The sequence below is a fragment of the Eupeodes corollae genome, chromosome 2, assembly GCF_945859685.1.
Source record: "Eupeodes corollae chromosome 2, idEupCoro1.1, whole genome shotgun sequence".
Taxonomy (NCBI): domain Eukaryota; kingdom Metazoa; phylum Arthropoda; class Insecta; order Diptera; family Syrphidae; genus Eupeodes; species Eupeodes corollae.
Window position 1 is genome coordinate 115,966,860 of NC_079148.1, and position 16,464 is coordinate 115,983,323.

Below are 16,464 nucleotides of genomic sequence, written 5' to 3' on the forward strand. Positions count from 1 at the left end.
TTTAAAGCCAGCAAATTTACTCATTACGGTTAAGCACGGTGGTGCCTCGGTGATGGTCTGGGGTTGCTTTTCCGGTGCAGGCGTTGACCGTTTTCAATATACGGATATTTTGGAGTCAACAATGGTGGCATATGCTGAAGAGGAAATGCCTTTGCGTTGGGTTTTTCAGCAGGATAATGATCCCAAACATTCTTTAAACAAAATTTAATTTGTGTCTTAGTGGCCGTCCCAATCTCCCGATTTAAACTCCATAGAGACTTGAGGCCAGTTTAGAAAAGGAGCGTTGGAAAGAGAATGCACAACGATAGGAAAAGATCGTTTACAGCCACCCTTAAAAGTCCTATTTCGAAGATCATACAACAATTTTGCTAAATTATACTGCTCTTTAAATTATCAAGTGACACATTTAACGATAGACTTGCGTTGAAATGGTTAGAAGAGAACGTTGTTTTTTTTCATCGTTCCATCGTTAATAAGGATCCGCAATTTATAAATTGATAAAAAAATATTCTCTTTATTTAATTCATTAATAATAATTAATTAATAAACATAAAAGAATTACAAAAAATAACTGGCACTTCGTATACACGTACAATACAAAGAATTCTATGTAAAATATATTTTTTAGAGTTCACATTCATAAAACAAAGTACAAAATTACATGTAATGAGTCAAAGGAATCAATTAAACTCCTTCCATCGATAAATAAAAGTACAAATTAATTCTAAAGCTTACAATAACAACACAAATAAGAATAAAAAATCTGTGAAAGTGAGTACAAGAAATATAAATAATACCGCAAAAAAGAGTAATCTAAGTACAAAGAGAATATCAATTAAAAACAAAAAAAGGAATAAACGTTTCTATCAAAACGAATCCACAGTTGTGGCCATTGATCCAAGAGTAACACAAGTAGCTAACGACGATATCGTCTCCATAGAAACATTCAAATTCGACTTGAAGGCTTTGAGTGCATCCAAATGATGTACTTCCTGGTGACCCGATTGTTTGTCTATTGCAACAACATACGCGTTATATTTTTCACTCTCGGCCACAAGAGTGGGCATGTAGAGCGTAAGATAGGTTCGCTGGAAGGGTGGTCCAGATTCCTCGTCTGTGACCTCGTGTTCGCGATCGGCAACCTCGTTGGTGTAGGATCGATGTAAACGTAGGATCTGAACGGTCTGGAAGTGGGAAATGTACAAAAACGGAGCCCGATACATGAATCCGGTGGGAGTGTATTCCCAATTCACGTCATACGGACGAGATCTGCAGCCGTACTCATCGACGAAAACACCACATTCCATGAAGCACAGAAGGAACTCCTGTTGACTGACACGGATGGCCACTACCGGCTGGCAGGAGCGTGTGTGACTCAGGGTTTGGTCGGAGAGATCTACAAACTCCTCAGCTGTGTAGGTGCCGAAGTCTATTTCGAAGAACTTATCCGAACTCACTATGGCAGTGTGTCGCGTGAACAGAATCGAAGACACCGAAGTGGCTGTGTCCAGAGCTCGAACTGGTTTGAACTTCTGAATCTTAAGGTCGTACTTGAGGATCACTATACGTGTGGAGGTTGCAGCAACGGCAACCGTTTCCACAGGATTTTCCGCCTCGCCAGATATCTTTACCAATTGCCATTTTTCATTCGCCGCTCGATTGGCGAAGGGCAGATCGAGAACCGACGACTCCAGCACTGGTTTCATGCATGCATTGGACTGGGATCGGCTCTGCAAGTGTCGCAGATCGCACTGGTAAAGGTATTCGCCTCCTGAACCGACAAGAATTGCCTTGGCCAGGCTCGTTGTGATAGCAATGCAGTTGACACTGTCGATCCCGAGTATGTGGACCAGATTCTTTGCGTCCAGGTGGTATGTGAATAGTCCACTGCTACATCCAAGGAGCAGAACATTGTCGGCCATCTCGAAGGCACAATTCACTTCCAACGCCGGAGTGTGGAAGCTTGAACTGAGAATGATGGTTCCTCCGTAGCCTGTGGAAAAATTAGATTCGCTAGGCTCGGGAGCAGTTGGCTCGTAGGAGAACTTGCTGGCCAGAGAGATGGAATCGGCGTTCGCAATTTTTTCACTGTCTCCGTCCTTTTCTGCTACAAGAGTAGCTGCCTCGACTCCATCGCATGAGGTGCTTACGTCACTGCGGCATTTTCGATGAGTGGCTCCCTTGCATTCGCGGCATCTCCAGTACGGCGATCCGGGCATGATAGGTTCTTTGCAGGCAATGCAATGACCGGACTTGCTGTCCGCCTCCTGAAGACTCAACTCGAATCGATGAGTTTGGTAGGTTCTGCGTTTGCCAGTGCTCACTCGCTTAACAGACGATGATGCCTTTTCTGACTTTCCATTCGTTTCCTTAAGTGGAGACCTGGTATTCGATGGTACATCACCTTCCCTGCCTTCTCCTCCGCCACCGTTAGTAATTTTATCGATTTGTTCTTGAAGGGATTTCGACTTCTGCTTCTCTCGCTTTAGTTCTTCTTGAAGAGTTCTGTATAGAATCGAATTCTCAACTGTGTTTGGTGAGATGTTCTCCTTCCTGCCGGAGGTGGTGCTGGTTCCAAAGATCTTATCAGCCAGAGTTTTCTTCTTCTTTTGCAATAGATCCTCAACTTTCAACTGCAGATAGTCAATCAGTTTCTTGTGTTGTCCCAGAGTTGCTTCACTCTTGATATCTCGCTGCACGTAGTAGTTCTGCCTTTCAGCCAATGTTCCATTTAGCTCTTCAATTTCTTGTCGCAGGTCGCAGACCTCATTGTGGGCCTCCTTTAGTTCATTTTGAATCCGATTGCAGTCCTCTTTGGATCTGAAGAGCTCAGTGAGAATTCGGGAATTTTCCTCCTTCAAAATTTGGATCTCCTTGTCATAGTTTTCATTCAATGTCTGCAGATTATTCGAATCAGTTGACAAAATTTCGTATTTCTCCTGAGTTGCAAAGAGTTGATTTGTCTGATCGATCAGTTGATTCTGTTGGGCAATAAGTTTCTTATGGACCTGTTCCAGGTTCAATTTCAAGTCGTCGGATTCACCAAGCAAATGTTTGATGCGACCTTCAGCACCCATCTTATTCGAGAGCTCTTCGTTGATGGTTTTCTTGAGTTGGCTTATGGTCTCGTCCTTTTCGCGAACACTCTTGTAGAGGCTATCAATCTTTTCCCGATTCGATTGGTTGCGCTTTTGTTCGGCTTCCAACATCGCTTCGACTTCGGTCAATTGGTTGTCGGTTATGGTGCAGGCATACTTCAAACGCTCGTAGTTGGCTTCAAGATTCTTAAGCTTGATTTGGGTTTCGGAGGCCGAATCGATGGCGTTTGATGATTTCTCTCGTTCCTCGTTGACTTCACGAATGAGTTTCTTATTCTCCAAGCTGAGGGAGTCGTGTTTCTGTTGGGTTTGTGTCAGTTTTTGGCGAAGCTCCGATACACGTTCTTCCAAACGATGAACATTCGATATTTGCTCCACGACCTTAAAAATAAAAAAAAATTGGATATTTGTGTTTGATTGATTTTGTGGTAACGACTTTTTACTTACCTCAGATTTCTCTTTCATCCTTTCCTGTTCGGCCTTTTCCCACATCTTGTGCTCCTTCTGGATCTCTCGTTTCAAACTGCCGATTTCATCCTTTAGCTCACTGATTCGAGTTTCTTTTTGCTTCACCTCCTGCAGGGCGTCACTTAACCTTCTGCCGATGTTATCCTTCTCCCCGACGATCTTCTTCATCTTCTCCTCGGTGAGCTCCATTCTTCGCTGAGTCATTTTCTTTTCATGTATAACATCTTCCAGCTGCTTTTCCACCTTCCACAAATTCAAATTTGCCGTCCTCGCCGATTGGCGCTCCATAATCATCTGCTCTCTGGCGGCGGCCAATTTGTCCTCGAGCTTTTCGTTCTGTTTTTCCAACATGTCCCCGACGCTTTTGGGTTGCTCGCTGAACTTTGCAACCATTTCTTCGAGTCTATCCACAACTTCTTGTAGTTTATCCGCCCGCTCCCGTTGGTTATCTTCACTCTCTTTGGCGGCCTGCAAGTCAGAGCGCAGCTGCTCTTCGATAGCATGCAACTCCGTGAGACTTCCATGTGCAGTCTCATACGGCGAGGAGGCTTTGCTTCCATCGTCAGCCTGAGCCCTGGATAAATTCCTGCTGCATTCGGAAACCTGCAATTCACGCTCCAGTTTCTCCAGCGATTGCTTAAGATCTTCCACAGATTTTTCCTTCTCAGCACTCAACTTCTGCAGACGAGCATTCTCCGAGCGGAGATTGTTGTTTACCTCGATTTCACGATTCAACCGACGCTTCATTTCGTCATTGTTTTTATCTGTGGCTATCTTCACTTCTTGGTTACTTCGCGACGAGCAAATACTTTCGTCTAGCTCACTCCTTACATCACGCAATTCCATTGTAAGCCGAGATTTGTTGTCCTTTTCTTGGCGGAGCGTAGCTCGCAGCTCGGACAATTTCTGTTCATAGTTTTCTGTCAGTTTTTGTTTAGTCTTGGCGAAGTCTTCTTGGTCCGCTTGAGCTTGCTCCTTCATTGTGTCGAGCATTTTCTTGAATTTCTCCATTTTCTCGTTCAAATGTTGACACTCCTCGATTTTGGCAAGCAGCTCGCTATCACGGGCCTCTAACTTCTGCAGAACACTCACCAATTCGTTCTTCTTTTCGGCGATCTGTTTTTCGTATCGCTGTTCGGAGGATATTTTAGCTTCTTCATATTTCTGACGGTTCAATCGGAGGAGCTCGGTTATTGTGGCTTCCTTCTTCTGCCACATTTCCTCCTCGATCTTCACCGAACTCTGAAGGGTCTTAATTTGTGTCTTACACGACGCCAACTCCATGGTCTTCTCCTTGAGGCGATTTTTCATCTTTGTGATTTCGTCTTTAGCTTCTGAGAGAATCTTTCCCTGGGAATCAGAATGCTTGGCAATTTGTTCGGCTTTGAGGAGACCTTGCTTCAGTGAGTTTATCTCTTCCATTTGATCTTTAATTTTCCCCTGGAGTTCCTTCAATTTCAGATTGAGCTTTGTCAGCCGAGCATCATCGCTGCTAGAACTCTTCGAGGGATTGTCGATCTCATCGTGCCTCTCCATATGAATAAAACTATAACCCAAGAACGGAAGGTCTTTGCCAGAGAACTCATTGGCCTTGACATTAGTTGTTATTGGTTTTTTCGAATAGGTACTACGACGATCTTTGTACCGCTCGATGTCATCAAAATTCGACGTATCATCGTCTCCATTGACATTTGGGATGTGAGGCGGAACTTGATGGCGCAGCGAATCCCATTTGATAGTCTCGAAATACGGATGCTTCCTGATCTCGGTGTAGTCTATGCGATTTGTTGGATTGGTAACAAGTGAGAGGATGAGATTTTTGAAATTCGTGCTTAGTTTTAAGTCGCTCGGAAAAGATATGATTTCTTTGGTTGGGCTCTCTTCGCAGTGGGTTAGGATTTTCGAGTAAGTTTCGTGGACGTTGTCTTCGTGGAAGGGTGTTACTTCGCAAATTAGCTCATAACCAATTATTCCCATTGACCAGAAATCACAACTTACCTAAAATAAGCAATTTAAATAAAATATTGTATACATTTGATAAGCAGAAAAAAATACACAAGAACAAACTTATAAGTTTTGTGATTTCGATCAAAATTCAATTTAAGGACAGAACGATGGGCATGTGTGGTTTACGCCAAAAGATCGGAATGACTAAATCTCTCTATTTACAGCAAATGCTGTATGCATTGTCATAAATTCAAGAACTCATGAAACTCTCATCTGAGGCCACTGAGACCATTGTAAAAAAAAAACACAAACAATTCGATTTCAATTCAATTAGTTTAATTGAATATATAATCTTGTATGGCTTACAATTCGCATTAAATTAATTCACAACAAAGTATAGTACAGTGGCAGTCAAAATAATTGCTCATCTAAAAGGGATAAAATATGGCGAAGGAGATGGAACGAAGAAGTTCAACTTTCTAAATAAAGGGTGGCCCAGTTTTGTTGACAAACTTTATTTGATATTTCTTTGTTTTTTTTTTTTTTTTTTTTTTTTTTATATATAATAAGCGCACACTCAAGGGGATATATTACCCTTATTATGTAGACACAGTGTGAGCACTAGGAAAGGGAGAGAGGGGTTGAAAGGAGATGTCGGTGCACATTGGTTTTGAATTCCTGAATATTGCAATAGCTGGGAAAGACAGAGTGTGGTAAGGCATTCCACATTCGCATAGTACGGCTAAAGAACGAATCTCTATACTTGACAGTACGACCGAAGATGGGCTCGAGGGTATATTGATGAGCATTCCTAGAAGCGCGAGTATTACGGTTGAACTGTTTAAGGGGAGGAATGCAGCTGGCTATTTCTCTAGAGCATAAACCATTAAAATAAGGGTAAAACAGGGTGAGACAAGAAACATTTCGACGATGTTCAAGTGACGTAAATGATCTTATGATGGTAATATCACCAATCAATCTAAATGCTCTACGTTCAATACTATCCAAGAGGCTTAAGTAAGTTGCAGGAGCACCAGCCCAGATATGGGAGTTATACTCAAGCTTTGGACGTATATAAGACTTGTAAATAACAGCCAGATCAGAGGGGGAGAAAAACTTCTTGCATCGCCTTAGAAAACCCAAACATCTTGCGCCATTTTTGGCGACATCGCGTATGTGATCGTTCCACAAAAGGTGGTTGGTGATACACATACCAAGAATATCCAGATGTTCAGTTTCCTCGATGCAAGTGCCATTTATGGATAATAGCAAGAGGGGTATATTTCGCTTTAACGATACAAGACAGCATTGCGTTTTCGAAGCATTAAATTCCACGCGGTTTCTTATTCCCCATTGTACAATGCTGTTTAGGTCGGAATTTAATGAGCTTATCATATTTTGTCGTTGCAGTTCCACATCCGAAGAAGAGGGGTGTGAATCTGAAAACGAATATGAAAAGCTAAGAGTACTATCGTCAGCGAAACAATGTATTGGATTAGATGTTGCAGACAGGAGATCATTAATAAAAATGAGAAAGAGTGTTGGAGATAGAACAGAGCCCTGGGGCACACCAGCATTTATTTTGTGGTTTTCAGACTTGAATCCATCCAATACAACTTGTATTGAACGATTCGAAAGGTAATTACTAATCCAATGAAGGAGGGATTCATGCAAACCGAAAGCACGCATTTTCGATAAGAGAGCCTGATGCCAAACCCTATCAAATGCTTTTGAAATATCTAGTGCAATAATCTTACTTCCTCCAAAGCTATGTAAAGATTTGTTCCACTGTTCGGTGAGATGAACCATGAGATCACCAGTGGACCTATTGCTAGCTTCCGTTCTTCAAGATATTTCTTGAGCTGATAATTAATCAGCGTTTTGTCTTAGTCTTTGAAAAATCCAAACACTACTGAGGAATGAGTTAAGATTGTTGATGCGTGCTCAAGGTTTCTTGCGGTTAGTGAAGTGGCGGCGGCGGCATAGTAAAGAGCTGAGCGACGTGTGGTTCGTGCAGAACGATGAAACAATTGCTTTTTTGGTAAAGATGCTCGTGTTATCTCACTTTGTCTCTCAATTAGCCGCTATGATACAAAGGTGTTCATATACCTTGAAGAACGGATATCTATACTACATAGTATGGCCGTTGAGTAAAAAGGTAATTTGGTGGGCATTCCTTGAAGCACGAGTATTATGGTCAAAATGTTTTAAGGGAAGGAATGTAACTGGCTTCTTATTTATATATTTTGAGTGAAGTACATGAATCAACGATGTTACTACGATCAATCAATATACACAAGTTTTGGATGCATACAAATTTTGTAGATTGTAGACCGGGAGATTTTTTTTTTGTTATAATTAGCGAACACTAAAAGGGTTTTGTATACCTTTAATATGCCAAAGACACAGTGTGAGCATTAGAAAAAGAGGAAAGGGTTGGATAGGAGGTGTCGGTGTACATTGATTTTGAATTCCTGAACATTGCAATGATAGGAAAAGATAGAGCGTGGCAAGGCGTTCACATTCGCGTATTACGGCTAAAAATTAATCTCTGTACTTCATAGTACGGCCGAAGTTGGGCTCAAGGGTAAACTGATGGGCATTCCTAGAAGCGGAGGTATTACGGCTAAATTGTTTAAGGGGAGGAATATAACTGGCTATTTCACTAGAGCATAGTATTTTAAAATAACGGTAAAAAGGCTGAGGCAAGAAACCTTGCGTCGATGTTCGAGTGACGTAAACGAGTTGATGATGTTAATGTTACCAATCATTTTAAAAGCTTAGTTTAAGAGGCTTAAATAAGGTACTGGAGCACCAGCCCAAAGATGAGAGTTATATTCAAGTTTCGGACGTGTGGATTGTAGCCAGATTACACGGAGAGAAAAATTTCTTGCAACGTCTCAAATAACCTAGAAATATTGCGGCATTTTTGGCAACATCGCGTATCAAAAGGTGGTTGCTGATGCACATTCCGAGGATGTCGAGATTTCCCGTTTCGTTGATGCAATTGTCACTTATAGATAGTGGCAAAGAGGGTTTATCTCGGTCTAACGATACAAGACAGCATTGCGTTTTCGAAGCATTAAATTCGGAATTTAATGAGCTAATCTTATTTTCCCGTCGCAGTTCCACATCCGAAGAGGAGGGTTGTGAGTCTGGAAACGAATATGAAAAGCTAAGAGTGCTTTAGTCACCGAAACAATGTATTAGATTAGAAGTAGCAGACATTAGATCATTTATAAAAATGAGGAAGAGGGTCGGAGACAAAACGGAGCCCTGGGCACACCAGCATTTATTGTATGAGTTTCAGACTTAAATCCCTCCAAAACAACTTGTATTGAACGGTTCGAAAGAAAATTTCCAATCCAACGAAGTAGATATTCGTCGATACCGAAAGCACGCATTTTCGCAAGAGAGCAAGATGACGGACTTTATGAAATGCCTTTGAAATATAAAGTGCAATAACCTTACTTTCTCCAAAACGATGTTAGGATTTGTTCCACTGTTCAGTGAGATGAACCATAAGATTACCAGTGGACCTATTGATACGAAAGCTGTATTGCCGATCATTATGAAGTTTGTGTTCCTCAAGATATTTCTTAACCCTAGAAAGATAACCTACGTCGAATTGGCGTATAAATCATGTGTATCATTTATGGTCTATGAAATATGGTTATCTTCCTAGGGTTAAGCTGATAATTAATCAGCGTTTCCATGACCTTAATGCTATCAGTCGGTTATTTGTGGGAGAAGAAGATTCGGCTTTTTTGTGATTGGCTGAACAAATGCAGTTTTCCAACTACTCGGAACGAGCCCAGCAGAATATGATGGATTCAAAAGCTTACGCAGTGGTTTTGCTACCGTGGAAGAACACCTCATCAGAATAATAGAGGGGATACCATCTGAGACAGCGGATTTATGAATGCTGAGATCCTTAAGAATTCTCGCCACAGTTCTAGTACGAAAAAAGATTGGTCCCATAGAATAATTTACGCGTTCAAGAACTGGGGGAGGCACGACACTATCTGGCAAGGTGGAATTTTCGGCGAACTGCCTTGCAAATAAGTTGGCTTTATCAATAGAGCTAACTATTGACAACAAGCGTAGGAACCCAGGAAGAGGAAGAATTCCTCATGGTTTTTACAAATGACCAAAAATTCTTATTGCCTTTGAGACATTGCAGTACTTTTCTTCGTAATTTTGGGTCATGTAAAAATTTGGTCCTTCGAATAGGCGAGAGGCGTTGCAGGCCTTCGTGGCTTGCTTTAACTTTTTCCGATTTTCCTCAGTTGGGTTGGCTTTAAAACACAGGAAGCTCGAATCGAACCATGATTTAACCTTGGGTTTAATACTTTAAACCCTATTCGGGACAAAGGTTTCCATTCCCAGATGAATCATATTAGAAATCATATCTGCACTGGAGTCTACGTCGCTACCGAGAAAGCATAGCGACCGTCCCAGTTGGATTTCTCGTACTGCCAAACGGTTCTCTTTGAAGCTCTTTCTTTAACTGGATTTGACACGAGAAATTAGCAGATATGACACTGTGGTCCGATGTGCCTAGAGGTGTCAATACACTGATTGTGTACTTATCAAGATCAGAAGTGAGAAACAAGTCAAGTGTAGTTTCTGCTCGGCCGTTAACGTCTGATCTACGAGTAGGCTCATTGACAAGCTTAGTAAGATGGTTAAACTACACAAAAATCTCAGCGCACATTCTTTCGGGCATTGTCTGGCCCGAATGGCGGAGCCACGAAGAATTGTGAACATTGAAATCGCCCGTAATAACGATTTCAGTGTCAGGATACAGGGAGACAATTCTTTGTATGGAGCCAGACAGAGCATCAAATTCCTGCGAAGTGGAAACTTTGTCCAGGTTTGGGCTCCGATAGAGATGGGAGATGCAAATTTCTTGAATTAATTTAGTCAACCAAAACATCTTCCGGTGTTTTTGGTCACATTGAGTATTTCATGCACATTCCGAGAATATCGAGATGATCAGTTTTGTTGATGCAAGTGTTGCTCGTAGATAATGGATCTTGGAAGCATTGAACTCCACATAGTTTTTTATTTAACATTGTGCAAAGTTTATCATGTTTATTTTTATTGCAGTTTCACAGCCGAATAAGAGAGATGTGGTTCTAAAAACGAATATGAAAAGCTAAGATTATAGCATCAGCGAAACAAATAATTCGATAACAAGTTGCAGACAGGAGGTCATTTGTAAAAATGAGAAAGAGTTTCGGAGACAAAACAGAGCCCTGGGGCACACCAGCATATTTATATTTCTGGTTCCAGACCTAAACCCTTTTTATACCGCTTATGTTGATAGGTCCGAAAGAAAATTTCTAGTCCAACGAAAAAGAGTCTCGTCGTATAGAAAGCAAATAAATTTCAAATGTTATGAAATTCCAAAAACGATGCAAAGATTGCTACGAAAAAAAAATGCCGGTTATTACGAAGCTTTCGTTCTTGAAGATATTTCTTATGCTGAACATTGGACAGCGTTTCCATTACCTTAAAAAGAAGGGACGTTAGTGCAATCGTCGAAAATTTGAAGGAGAAGATAAGTGATTTGCTAAAAAATGTTGTTTTCCAACTTCTCGGAACTAATCAAGAAGAGAAGGATTAATTGAAAATCTTTTGCTAGCATCGAAGACAATCTCCTTAGAATAATACCGGGGATACCCTCCACACCAGCAGAATTATGTGTGTTAAGATCTGTAAGGATTCATGACTGAGAACGAAAACGAAAAAAGATTGGTCCCGCAGTATCATTACCGCCCTGAAGAACTGAGGGAGCCATCACACTATCAATCTAGTGCGAAAACAAATTAGTTTACTAAAGGAGCGTTTTTGAAATCCGTATTATTATTATTATTATTGTTTTTGATGGTGACAAGCAATGAACTGCGTGAAGCTTTGTCAGGTATCAGAGGGATCCAATGGACTTTTACATCCTATTTAAAGCACTTGGATTACACGGACGATGTTTGCTTACTCTCTCATAGGATCATGGATCTCTATCAAATGACAATAAGTGTGGAGAGAGAAGCAGAAGTTGTGGGACTGAAAATTATTTCCGGCAAAACAAAAATGATCAGCCTCGGAACCCGACTATCCTCTCAAATAAATATTTCCTCGCAACCGGTGGAAAAAGTGGAGATCTTTCAATACCTTGGAAGTATCGTTTCCATCGAAGGCGGAACCGAACAAGACGTCATCTGCCGCTGGCCAGGAAATGCAGTGGCGCAAGACAGTCGAGGCGGAATCAGAGTCACTAGGTAAAAGTTGGAGGGAACTGAAACAAATCTCCGGAAACCGTACACGAGGCCCTATGCCCGTTAAGGGGTTCCCAACAGACTTAAGAGGCCTGAGGACCTAAAGTAAAGAAGAGTTATTGACAATAAGCTTAGTAACCGAGGAAGAGGAAAAACTTTTCATGTTTTTTATGAATGACCAACAGTTCTTACTACCTTTTGGGATAATGTAGTTATTATTGCAGTAATGTTTGGTAATGCAAACATTTGGTCATTCGAATGTGAGCATTACAGGCCTTGCGGCCTTACTTGAACTTTCTCCGGTTTTCCTCAGGTGGGTTGGTTCGAAAATAACTAATTTCTTTGCAGCTCAAATCAAACTAGGAATTTTTCCTGGGTCTAATGCTTTTAACGAATAAGTTCCTATTCACGAAAAGAATACAACATTTGATCATATCAGCACTGGAGACAACGTCCTTTCGAGGAAGCAGTTAAACATAAAGGATACACAAATAAATTAGGTAGAGAAATTGACTAGTGACTTACAACTCTGAACCATCCCTGTGATCGAGCCATATGAGGAATGGAGGGGACCTTAGTTTATATGCCGAATCAGAATCAGGCTTATTATTTGAGAAAGCACTTTTCATGACAAGAACTACTCTTGGAGGATTTGTTAATTTCACGCAAAAGGCAGTACCTGTGAAAAAACGTTTTATTTTTTTTTTTTGTATCACAGGCAGCGATTGAATGCAAGACCTCTGGCATGACAGTCATATGTACTAACCATCCTGCCACGGAAACTATGTTAAACATCCTTAAATAAATATTGAGAACGTTCCAATTGGCTGCAATAAGCACGGCTCAAAACCTTGGAAGAAGATTGCAGTCAGTCTTCCCTATTTTCAACCTAGGCTTAGAACTAATTATACCTACGATATGAACGAACCGTTAATGAAATTAATAATATTTTCGATTTGATCAATTAATGAAAATTTACTTTTTAAAGTACCTAATCTGTTCTGCTCTTTGAATCTCGAAGGTAAAATAAAAGGGAAGAGAAAAGGCGTTTTAACTTACGCTATGCAAAGACTTGGTTAGTCTGCAAGTTGAAATAGTCTCAAGCAACTCAGGGGCAATATAATCCGGCGTTCCAACTGGTGTCGAACTAAAGACATGTCCATCTCGATTCAAGGCAGCAGCATTTCCAAAATCCGCCAACTTAATGTGACCGAATCGATCGATGAGGATATTCTCGGGTTTTATGTCACGATGAACATATCCCATGCAATGCAGGGCATGGATAGCCAGAGTCAGTTCTGCCAAATAGAATCGAGCCAAGTCTTCGTCGAAGGGCCCATTGCGACTCATCAAACTTAGCAAATCCCCACCAGGTAGATATTCCATCACCAAATACAGATATTCATTGTCCTAGAAAAAAACAAACATAAACAATGTGAGAATCTCATTGAGGTAGGAGAAACTGTATTGACTTACCTGAAAGGCATATTGAAGATTAGTGATCCATTCGGAGCTCCTGCGAGACATAATGTCACGTTCTTCCTTCACTTGCGACGTGGTAACGACGGATTTCTTGATTTTCTTCATCGCATACACATCGCCGGATGTTTTCTCAACAGCCAAATGGACATTTCCAAAATAACCCTTTCCAATGAGGGTCTTCACAGTAAAATCACTGGCACTAACCCGAAGGGCATTTGTTTCTTCAACAATGGGTCGATCTGGAATTGGTTATTTTTCTAGATTCTGTCTTTACTTGTTTTAAGGGTAAATACTCACATTTTGCAACGAATTCCGAGATGTTTTTATCCCTTTTCCGTAAAGCATCTTTGTCACATTCATTGTACAGCAAACAAAATGCATCCAAGAGTCCTTCGCGAGAAATAGCATCGGCAACGGCGCGACTGGTTTTTGTTGATGCCTTCCAATTCCCAAGAATTAAGTTATTTAGCCGAGTTGTGCGAACGCTAATGGGTTCACGATGTTCAGACATTTTGCCCGAATTATAAGCAATAAATTAAGAAACGAAAAAGTATTTATTTAGGAGAAAATTAGGAAATATAAACATAAAATTAAATTGAAATTTGGAGATTATTTTAAACGCGCCATTTTTGCAAACGTCCGAAAAATTTAAAATGATGTTTTGTGTAGTTTTGTGTTCAGTTCAGTTGAGAGTATTGCCATTCGAAGCAAACTGTTGTAGGTATTGCAGTTCGTATTTAAAGTCGTATTCACAGTCGGTGGGTAGTGCAGATTTTGTTTGTCTTAGGGGTTGGTCACATTTTACAAATTTGCTTGATGAGTATGGATTGTTGAATGTTTGCTAATCCATGATCAAACCTTTAGTTCTCTCATTCGTCAAACACCACTTCTAGGTTGATGGTAGATTTACAATTACAAGTATTTGATTTAAAATTTTTTCGAAAAGGGATGCTCAGTTTAGTTAAAATTAAAAATGTATTAATGTAAGGAGATACACCACTTTCACAGCAGTAGCAATTATCATTGGCATTTTAGTATAAATAAATAAATAAATTAGGTGGTGCAACAGCTCGTTGAGAACCAGGGCCTAGTGTTTTACAACTCTTAACCATTCCTGTGATACTAGAGATGGAGGGAAGTGATTCCTTTTGCTGACGACGAATTCAAGCTCAAGTTTTTTAGATCTGTAAAAATGCAACAACGTGCAACTTTTTTGAAACCAAATAATTTGATCGTAAGTTGCCCAAAAATCGCGCACATAAGCAACTCCAAAAGTAATCAACAAAATAAACCAATACACAGGAAACATTTATTCACTTTTTCCATCTCATATACACGAAACAAAATAGTTTCAAATTTGTCCTATTCTTTTGTTTATAATAGAAAAGAGTAGATATATTGATGGAATGAAAAATGATGTAAAACATATTTTTTGTTTTTTAAAAGAGATTTCATAAGTCAATAAAAATGTCTGGATATGGATTTTTACGAATTGGAACTTTATGTGCCTTTGAATTAAAAAGACGGAATAAACCTGTAACTAAGCGAATATCGAAACAAAATGCCCCCAACAAAATTGTGGCTACTGGTTCCTCTCGGTTGCCGAAACGCTTTTTAACACTGCCATTTTTGATGGATGTAAACTTTTATGAATGAAAATAAAATATCTTTCAATTTTACTTTACTTATGTATTTATTTTTAGTGATAGAAATATAATAGATCTACAGTAACTAACTTTATACTTATACCTTCTTATACCTCAAATAAATGAGATTCTTATTAACGAATTATAAAATGACTTTATTCCTTTATTTATTATTACTATTATTAATTATTATTTATTTATTCCTTTAAAATTAATAAATAATCGGATCAGGATCTTGTAGTTTACGTGAATACTTTAGGCCAGCTGAATCACTTATTTCATCAATCACTTGTAAGGCATAATCAAGCTGCTCTTTAGTGTGAGCCAAGCAAAAACGTAAACGTCCTTCCATAATTGGAGTGGCAGGTAACCCAACTCCAACAACAGCTACCTTATGGAAAGTTAGCGTACGAAATGCAGCATTTTCGAGAAAAGATAGACGAGCATCAGTACAACAGGAGAATTTTCATGACCATAGGTAATGACACCCATTTGGGCCATTCGTCGTCGGAAATACTTTTGTTGTGGCTCTTGATAATCGAATGCCAAGTACAATCAATGCATGATTCTTTTCATCGCTTAAGACCAAACATCCAGTTGAGAATTGGGCTGGGAGATTGAGTAAATTCTTTGAAAAGTCCATCCCGAATACAATAGCACCTTCGGCACAGACGAATTCCGCCGTTACTTTTTCGAGTTCTAAGTGAAGGTGAGTTGTCCCCGATTCACGACGGGGACTGTCTAAAGCCAAGCGTCTGTTCAGCAACGCTACTTAGACTGTGCAGCAAAAGGACCCCCAGCCGCGGTGAATCACAAGTAGTTGTACGACTTTAGGTTGAGACATCGTGTTTCTGTTCCAGTAAATTCGAATGTCCAACCGTAGTCCTTGATTATGCTGCGATTACAGCAATCTCGAACCCTCTAATAGACATAACTTGAATAGAAGCTCTCGAAGGCATCGTAAAGTGTAACATAGGCCTGAAAACAAATCGAATTTCAGACACAGTCAGTCAGTTCGTGGATTTCAAATCGGTTCCAATCGTCATCGTACCTCTCAAATATTGTCTTTAGCTGTTTTTGGGCACATTTTTCTTTGAAATATGTATTCAAAAAATTAAGTATTTTATGTTTGTTTAAAAATAAATTGGGTGGCGCGACAGTCCGTTGAGAACCAAGGCCTAGTGACTTACAACTCTCAACCATTCCTGTGTGCGAGTAATGTTGTCAGGAATGGAGGGGACCTACAGTTTATATGCCGACTCCGAACGGCTAATTTTTGAGAAAGCACTTTTTCATGACAATAGTTACTCTTGGAGAATTTGTCAATTCCTCGCAAGAGGCAGTACCCGTGAAAAGACTTTAGATGGTATAGGCAGGGATCGAACCCATGACCTCTAGCATGACAGTCCAACGCACTAACCATCATGCCACGGGTATGTTTGTTTAGTTTTGGTTAATTTATAGAGGAGCTTTCTTGTTTGTAATGTCAAATTCAAATGTGAAATGTCATCTTTGTATGTAAAACGTTTAGTAATATCTACG

At 40.1% G+C, this 16,464-nt stretch overlaps 1 protein-coding gene across 2 annotated transcripts; it reads right to left on the bottom strand.

Moving 5' to 3' along the window:
- Positions 1-504: 504 nt before the first annotated feature.
- On the bottom strand, positions 505-13,934 carry LOC129948092 (citron Rho-interacting kinase). 2 transcript variants are annotated; one of them, XM_056058916.1, is made up of 5 exons: positions 13,574-13,934; positions 13,271-13,515; positions 12,854-13,204; positions 3,546-5,564; positions 505-3,479 (listed from the first exon to the last, which is right to left on the bottom strand). In XM_056058916.1, the coding sequence occupies exons 1-5, from the start codon at positions 13,785-13,787 to the stop codon at positions 867-869; spliced, it is 5,442 nt and encodes a 1,813-aa protein (XP_055914891.1). In that variant the 5' UTR covers positions 13,788-13,934; the 3' UTR covers positions 505-866. The 2 variants fall into 2 exon arrangements, with proteins under 2 accessions (XP_055914891.1, XP_055914892.1); XM_056058917.1 differs by lacking the exons at positions 12,854-13,204; positions 13,271-13,515; positions 13,574-13,934 and adding an exon at positions 5,634-5,715 and having other exon boundaries at positions 507-3,479.
- Positions 13,935-16,464: the final 2,530 nt, after the last annotated feature.